Source organism: Fukomys damarensis, unplaced genomic scaffold (assembly GCF_012274545.1).
Source record: "Fukomys damarensis isolate Sample0158 unplaced genomic scaffold, DMR_v1.0_HiC HiC_scaffold_23, whole genome shotgun sequence".
Lineage (NCBI taxonomy): Eukaryota > Metazoa > Chordata > Mammalia > Rodentia > Bathyergidae > Fukomys > Fukomys damarensis.
The window spans coordinates 30454834-30463741 of record NW_022900935.1 but is presented as its reverse complement, the minus strand read 5'-3'; the positions used below and the strand labels follow the sequence as shown (position 1 = coordinate 30463741).

The 8908-nt window shown below is 39.9% G+C and overlaps 2 protein-coding genes across 2 annotated transcripts in view; both read left to right on the top strand.

The window, feature by feature from the left end:
- Nucleotides 1-8908, top strand: part of Txndc12 (thioredoxin domain containing 12) — a 27209-nt gene that overhangs the window by 8577 nt on the left and 9724 nt on the right. Inside the window, exon 2 of the mRNA XM_010610313.3 lies at nucleotides 5640-5700. Within this exon, the coding sequence (XP_010608615.1) occupies nucleotides 5640-5700 (61 nt within the window). The remainder of the gene's footprint in view (nucleotides 1-5639; nucleotides 5701-8908) is intronic.
- Nucleotides 5779-8793, top strand: Kti12 (KTI12 chromatin associated homolog). Its single transcript, XM_010610312.3, has one exon. The coding sequence runs from the start codon at nucleotides 7196-7198 to the stop codon at nucleotides 8249-8251; it is 1056 nt and encodes a 351-aa protein (XP_010608614.1). The 5' UTR covers nucleotides 5779-7195; the 3' UTR covers nucleotides 8252-8793.

Here is an 8908-nt window from a genome sequence, read left to right as displayed (position 1 = left end):
AAAAAAACAAAAAAAAAAAAAAAAAAAGACTAAAAAGATAGTTCAGGGCCAAAGCTCTGAGTTCAAGCCTCAATATTGGAAAAAACAAAATACCCTTACACTATCTTTTTTGTTTTATGGGTTTTTTTTGTTGTTGTTGTTGTTTTTGGTACCTGGAATCAAACTCAGGACCTTTTGCTTGTGAGGCAGGCAGCGGAACCTCTGAGCTAACTCCCCAGCCCTCCCTTACACTAACTTAATCCCAAATGAAAGAGAACCTAGAATAATTCAATCACTTCCTTGATTTATAAGCAGTTATTGTCAGTAATTTAATTTCAATTTTTTATAACAAACAATAATACAAATTTTTATTCATACAATATTTAGATTCATCTACGTTTGCCCATTTATTTGTTCACTTTGTATCTAAGCTTCCTTTTGGGACCATTTCTTATCTGAAATGTGTCCTTTAGCTGTCTTTGTAGATTACTCTTGTCTGAGGGGACTATTTCATTCTTCCATCTTCACATATCCAATACCTCCTTCACAACCCTTGTTCACTGTTGATGACCATGGTTATTTTTTTCCCGCCATGGTTATTGTTAAAAGAAAGATGAAAGGAAGAGAAGGGGCCTTTCAAAAATTCTAGGCATACATTGAACTTGTAACAGCCCCTGTTGCCCTGTGTAAAAGCCAAAACAATCCCATTAAAACCCAAGTTACATCACACTGGCATTATGACTCTGCTCAGAACTCCAATAGCTCAGTAAGAACCAGTCTATAGTAGCCTGCAAGGCCTTGCATTGTATGTTCCTTCCCTTGCCCCTCTGTTCCTGATGTCCTTCTATTTTATCACATAGTATTATGTAGGGCTTAACAACAAAGAGTTGGGGGCTGGGGATTTAGCTCAGGACCTGAGTTGGATCCTCATTACCAAAACAAAAACAAAAAACTGGGGGCCAGGGATTTAGCTCAGTGATTCTACCACCTGCCTCGTGAGCACAAGGTCCAGGTACCAAACACATACACACTCCTGATGTCCTTCTATTTTATCACATAGTATTATGTAGGGCTTAACAACAAAGAGTTGGGGGCTGGGGATTTAGCTCAACACCTGAGTTGGATCCTCATTACCAAAACAAAAACAAAAAACTGGGGGCCAGGGATTTAGCTCAGTGATTCTACCACCTGCCTCGTGAGCACAAGGTCCGGGTACCAAACACATACACACACACACACACACACACACACACACACACAAAACAGAAAGAGTTGGGACACTGTCTGTCTAGGTTCAGATCCCAGTTCTGACGTTCACTAGCTGTGTGACCTTGGGAAAGTTATTTGAACTTTGTACCTCAGTTTTCATGTCTGTTAAATGGAGTTATTAGGGTTGTCATGAAGATCAGTATTTGTATAGTATTTAGAATAGTGCCTGGCATTTTTTATTAGTAGCAAATACAGCAATTCTCAAGTCCTGTTCTAAGGTATTATCTTTATTTAATAGCTGAGGAAACATTTTACAGCTTGAATAAATTACTTAAATTGCCCAAAGTCACACAGCTACTAAGTGGGCAGAACCAGGATTCAAACCCAGGAAGTCTAAGTCTAGAAGCCATGCTTTTTATATGATTTTGCTCAATAAATATTTATTTTTTGAAATAATAGTGAATACCAGATTGGGGGAAAATCTCTTAGCTTATCTAAACATGTCTATTTTGACATTTGTTTTATTTTATTTATTTGTTTAATTTTTGTTTTGCTGTGGATCTAAGCTAGAGCCTACCCATGCTTGTCAAGTGCTCTGCCACTGAGCTAATCCTCAGTCCGGTCCTGGTTCTTGAAAGATAGTTTTGCTGAGTATATCATTCTAGATTTAATTATTTTCTTTCAGCATTTTAGGTATCATATTCTGCTGTCTTTTTTGTTTTTTTCTAAGACAGGATCTCGCCATGTAGTTCAGGCTGGTCTTGAACTCACTATGTAACACAAGTTGGCCTCAAAGTCATGGCAATTCCCCTTTCCTCCCAAGTGCTGGGATTACAGGAATGCATCACCATGCCCAGCTTGTCTTTTGATTTCTATTGTTGATGTCTGTTTAATTCAAGATCTTTGAAGGAAATGTTATTTCTCTTAGACTTTTTGCTAAAGTACTGGGGGCTATGGCTTCAACATATGAATTTGAGGGATGGAGATGTACAATTTAGGACATAACAGTATGTAGTCCATATTATAGTGTCATACAGAATAGTTCTAAATTGCTATAGAAATACCCTGTGCTGTTCATCTCTTTTCTCCGTGATCATTGCTCTTTCTACTATCTACATAATTTTACCTTTTCAGAATGTCATAATTCAAATTATCTTATTTTACTTAGCATTATATATGTAAGGTTCCCACTTGTCTTTTTGTGGCTTGATAACTCATGGCTTTATTTATTTATTTATTTATTTTTGTATTGGGAAATCAGACTCAGGTCCTTGTGCTTGCAAGGCAGGCAGCAGAACCACTGAGCTAAATCCCTGGCCCTACTCATGGCTTTTTACACTGATTATCTATTCACTTGTATTTCAACAATTATATTTTTTATTTCTTTAAGTACTATTTGGCACCCTCACAGATGTTCCTATTTATTTTGTGTGTTGCATGCATGCTTTTGTGATTCCATGTGTTATTTTTTAAACATTCTATACATATTTATATATTCTGTGACTAATAATCCTAATATCTGAAGTCTTCAAGGGGGTCTATCCCTGTTACTTGTGATGACTTTTTTCTTACACTTTTGACCATCTATGATTATGAGCTCATAATATTTTTCTTCATTATTGATTATCCTGCAGGCCTAAATTAGGGGATGCTTCCCTCCAAAAAAATTCAGCATTTGACTCATTTGGAAACCAGCCAGTAATACTAATCTGCAACCACCCTGGTGGTTTTTTTTTTTTTTTTTTTTTTTTTGAGGGTTGGGTCAGTGTGAGAGTCTTCATTTTGCCATATCATAATGGATGTTTGCTTTCAGGGAAGCCTTACCTTTTGTTTGTTCTAACTCTTCGTCATTTGAGGTTAGCTCGCTTTGTTTTTAGAGATTTCCATTATTACTGCAAGTCCAATGAGTATATTCTGAGAGTCTATTTTACCTGTGATTTCATTGCTTTGTAGGTTGATAGCTCTTTAGGTTGTTTAATTGGACATCCTGCCAAAGCAGGATTCAGTTGTCTGGGTTTAGAAATTGCGTATAGAATGGTGGTGATCACATTAGGCACCTTCCAGTCCTCTTGGATGTCCTCCCAATTTCACTCTTAATTGTTTACTCTTCAGGATCAAACTTTGGGCCCTAGACGAGTGACACATTTTGTCCTGACCAGCAGGGAATAATAAATAATGGGTATTTTAGGTGCTCCAAGTGCTAATTGAGGTGAGATTTTTATTTTCCTGGCAAAGTTCTGATAGAAATTAGATTTGAATTTATTTATGGAAAGAAAACTCTGGAAGACAGATGTAGCAATCAAAAAAGCACAAAAGGCTGGGGATTTAGCTCAGTTGTTCTGCCACCTGCCTCAGACCCCAGTTCAATCCCCTGTACAAAAAAAAAAAAAAAAAAAAAAAAAATAGACACAAAGTTGCAGTTTGAATCCCAACTTGGGAGCTTGGCCATTTAGCAGCACTGTGACCTGATACATCTGATGTGACTTTTTTGAGCCCTAGAAATCTCAACTGTAAAGAAGAGTAAAAGCTACTATTTACTGATTGTTTACAAAATACCAAGCCTACATTTATTTATATATATATATGTATATATTTCTTACTTAATATTCAGTAATATCTTTATGGGATATCTCCCACCCTTCAGTACTGGAGACTGAACCTAGGGCCTTATGTGTGTTAGGTAAGCACTATACCAGTGAGCTATACCCCTACCCCTTTTGTACTTTAAGACAGGATCTCATTAAGTTGCCCAGTTTGGCCTGGACTTGTGAACCTCCTGCCTCTGCCTCCTAGATAGCTAGGATTGTAAGTGTCTACCCTAATGACTGGCTGCAGTATGGTTATTATATCTGTTTTGATAAGGAGAAAAATGGAAATGTAGAGAAGACAAAAAAAAAAAAAAGGCTTCTTGTTAAGGCCAAATTTAACTGAGTTAGCACATGCAGAATGCTGGGCAAATATTATAACATAGTTAATAAATAGCAGTTACTAATACCATGATCATTAACATTTTCTGGATATGCAATTAAGTCTTTTGTGCGATTTGACCTAAATAAGATTCACTTACTTAAAAACCATTTTCTGGAGCACTTGTGATAGCCATGTGTACTGTTAAATATTAGGAAACCAGGGAAGAATAAGACAAATATGATCCCAGCATTTAGGGCACTCCCTTGGAGTAAAATAGATGGATACATACATGTTTACATCTGAGCCTAGGAAGTGCTGTGGTGGAGCAAGAATTGGGTGGTTTGGCAATGGAGATTTATCTGAAGAGATACCTTCCCAGTTTAAAAAACTAAGTTGGAGGTGAAGGTAAGGATTAAAGGCAGAGAGAGCAGTTATGAAGTCGAAGGGGATAAGAGAGTGCATGCTGCATTTAAACCAGTGAAAGTACATCTGTGTATGAGGTTTTAGGAAAAAAGTGGAAAGTGAGGCTGGAAATGTGGACAGGTGCCATATTCTTAAAGCATTTTTGTAACTCCTGCTTCAAGAGTAGGCCTTTTTATCTTTAGACATTGGAAAACTTCTGAAAATGTTCTTACCCATCAGTGATGTGATTGAAAAGATCACTCTGGCTGAATTGTGGGAATAACAACAACAGTAACTTAAAATGCATTACTCTGTTTAATCCTTACATTACCTGACATTCAGGGGTAGGTATTGTCTTGATTTTCAAGATGAAGAAATTGGTTGATTTCCTTTCCTTTTCTTTCTCTTTCTCTTTTTTTTTTTTTTTTTTTTTTTTTTTTTTTTTTTTTTTTGTACCGGGGATTGAACTTGGGACCTTGCACTTGCAAGGCTGGCAGTGGAACCACTGAGCTAAATCCCTGGTCCCAGATGAAGAAATTGGGAGTTAATTCACTCACAAAAATTTACCCAGTTAGTGGGAAGTGGTGTCCTAAGTCCACTGTGTCATCTTCAATTCGTTATGATTTTTCATAACCTCTCCTGTGTTTGTGAAAATTCTCATTCATACTACTGTAAGAATGGTATACTCTGTTAGTTTACAAAGCCTGACATATTATTATTTAATTTAATCTTAAAAACTGTCAGGTAATGTTACCTTCACGTTACAGGTATGAAAATTGAGGTTTGGGGTATATACAGCGGACCCTTGACTTACAAAATCCATTGGGTCCAAGCACTGGGTGTAACTCAAGTTGGTTGTAAGTCAGTACAGCTGAGAGCTGTTTATTTACTTGGGTACACACTATAGATAACAAGAGGTAGATGAATCTTCCATTAACCTAATAACCCCAGTAGTTTGTATGTCAGGCTGGTCATAACTTGAGGACCCACTGTATCAGTTAGTGGAACTGGGTCTTGAACACCAGGCTCTTGTGGAAGAAAGCCTGTTTTGTGGGTATCTTATGAGCATAACACACTTCTTTCTTGCATCTGTGCCCTTTGTTCATTGTGTGAATGTTTATAAACCTCTTTCCTTACAGGTTTTGGAGACCATATTCATTGGAGGACACTAGAAGATGGGAAGAAAGAAGCAGCTGCCAGGTACAAAACATGATTTTAGGTTATTTGTGATGGTTAAACTCTTTCTAGTCATCAACAGTATGAATTTCAGGTGAAGGGGTATGCCAAGGCAGAGGAAGAACTGAATAGTTGCCTAACAACAATACTGTTTAACATTTATTAAGTGCTTACTATGTACTGTGCATTACATTATATGAATTAACTCATTTTATGCACACAATAACTGTGGTGAGTTCTTTTGGCACTTTTTGGAGATGAGAAAACTAAGGCATAGCACAGTTAAGTCTTGTCCAAGATTACACATTAAGTAGCAAAGCCAAGTTTCAGGCGCAGGCAGGCACTCTGACTTTAGCATCTGCCTTCTCAACCAGAATGTTATACTGCCTCCTAGACTCAAGTTAAACAGTCTTATGTCCCGAATAGGTTCAGTTTATGCACAGACAGTTCAGAGCACAAGGAGGAGGAAAAGATGAGGGGTTGAGGCTAAGCAATGTAAGTTTTATATGCAGTGATTTAATCTTCACAGCAATCTATGAAGTTGGCTCACATATGAAATCATTTTATTGAAAAAGAAATTGAAATATAGAAAAGTGAAACAACTTGTCAATAGTTAAACTACTAGTAAGTGGCAGAGCCAAAGCTTGCATTTTCTTTACTATATTGTACTGGAGAGATACAAAGACCTTTTCTTCCCCAATATGAGTTCCTTCATCGTACATGCACATTTCTGGACCCACCAAACTGTAGTGCTGACTGTTCCTAGAACAGATCCTACAGTTTCATGGTTCTGGGTCCAAACCTCCTGTGGTAGAGTTGTCAGATTTATCAGATTAAAAATAAATTTTTTTAAAGGATGTCTAGTTAAATTTGAATTTTAGCTAAACAGCAAGTAAATATGTCCATGCACTTAGGGACATACTTATATAACTTTAAAAGTTTCTTATTTATCTGAAAAATATCAAGGGGTGTCTCCGGGCAGTTTTTCCTCTTGTGTTCTTTTATAGTCTATCCTATATCTATCCGTTATAGCATTTGTTATTCCTAGTGACTAAGATCACGGATTTCCGGGGGGAGGGGGTCGCTTTGTGTTTGTATCTGAATCATCAACCATGGAGATATTAAGCGATCGAAATGGTTGTTGAAGAAACATTTACTGAAAGCCATGAGGTGTAAGAGGAGGCATGAAGGAGAGCAAGCATTTATGAATTGCATTTGTATGCTAAATATAGTGCCAGTGGTTTGGCACTATTTCATCCGTATTGAATTCTCTTTAATAAATAAATGGATGGGTATAGCCTTTGAATCTATGTTCTGAAACCTATAACACTTGGCATAAATAAATGATGGCATTCTACTCTCTGCGACTGATTTCTGAGGAAACTGGGCCTATGTCTCCATAGAAACAGGAGATCCTGTTAGAGCCCAGAAAAGCAGGAAGTGTAACTTGCACTTCCGTTTTACGCCAGAGACCCGGAAGTTGCCGTGGCGGGGTTGCACATGGTGGGTTCCAGAGAGGATGCCGCTCATTGTGCTTTGCGGGCTGCCGTACAGCGGCAAGAGCCGGCGTGCTGAACAGCTGCGCCGGGCTCTGGTAGCCGAGGGCCGCGCGGTGTACGTGGTGGATGACGCCTCTGTGTTGGGCTCGGAGGATGCGTCCGTGTACTGCGACTCTGCCCGCGAGAAGGCTTTGCGTGGGGCCCTGCGAGCCTCGGTGGAGCGGCGCTTGAGTAGACGCGACGTAGTCATCCTAGACTCTCTTAATTACATCAAAGGCTTCCGCTACGAGCTCTACTGCCTCGCTCGGGCGGCACACACGCCGATGTGCCTGGTTTACTGCGTACGGCCTAGGGGTCGGAGCCTGGGAGCTCCGGTGGACGGAGTGGAGGAGCACCGGGGGAGGAACGAGAGTGTAAGTTGGAGGCCGCGCCCGGAGAAAGGCGCAAAACTTCAGGCGGCCGGCTCCGAGGAACGGCAAGTTGTGCGCTCTGTAGTAGATGGGGATGCCCGAGACAACTTACCTAGAGAAGTGGAGCGGAAGGAGCCTGGAGCCTCAGATTCTCCTTCTCTAGTGACTACGGAATCTGAGAAGTCCGCAGAGCATGTGTCCGGTACCTTTTACCCTCCCGAACTTCTGGAGGCTCTAACGCAGCGCTTTGAAACTCCTGATTCGCGGAACCGCTGGGATCAGCCTTTGTTCACTGTGGTGGGCTTAGAGGAGCCTGTACCCTTGGCTGAGATCCAGGCTGCCTTGTTTGAGAACCGAGCTCCCCCACCCCATCAATCTACACAGTCCCAGCCACTTGCCTCCAGCAGTTTTCTGCACCAGCTGGACCAGGTCACAAACCAAGTCTTGTCCGGACTGTTGGAGGCGCAAAAGAGCGCTGTTCCCGGGGACTTGCTAACACTTCCTGGTACTACAGAGCATCTCCGGTTTACCCGGCCTTTGACCATGGCAGAGCTGAGTCGTCTCCGTCGCCAATTTATTTCCTACACTAAAATGCATCCCAACAATGAGAACCTGCCTCAGCTGGCTAACATGTTCCTTCAGTATCTGAGTCAGAGCTTGCACTAATCAGAGTGGTAGGGGGAAGCATGACATCCATTGCACTTTATTTCTGTAGCAGGAATAATTTAAAGATTCGCACAGTGAGTTGATATAGTGCTAGAGCTGCTGAGTTTGACTGAGTCACTCAGACTTTTCTTGGCTGCCTCTGTGCCAGGCACTAAGCGTTGAGACTAGAGACAAAGAACAGCTTGGAGGATCTTGGCAGATTTCTTCAGCAGAGAGAGCTCAGGTGGACCAGGGGCATGTAGGTTGGGTTCTACTTGGAATGTCACACAATTGATTTTCTCTGAGTTGTAGGTGAGCAGACCATGTATAGGTGAGAATTGCCTTAAAAACAATTGTGAACAGAAACTGAAGGCATAATTCTGTATTTGAACTTTTTTAAACAAATACTTTTTGAGTATTGTACCTACTTTTCTGTTAGCTTTTATCTTGGAGCTGGGTTCACAGGGTAAATCCTTTGTGTTCTGTTCTTGAGAAGCTTTGATTTTTGTGGAAGTGAAAGGCATATTTCCTCTAATAAAATATTTTAAAAGTAGAGTCTGTTTGGACCTCTCATTTAATTTAACTTAATGTTCTTCGTGTATCTTAATGTGACATTTTATATATTCATTCATCATTGGCATTTTTTTTTTTTTTTTTTTTTAGTAGGGTTCTCTATGT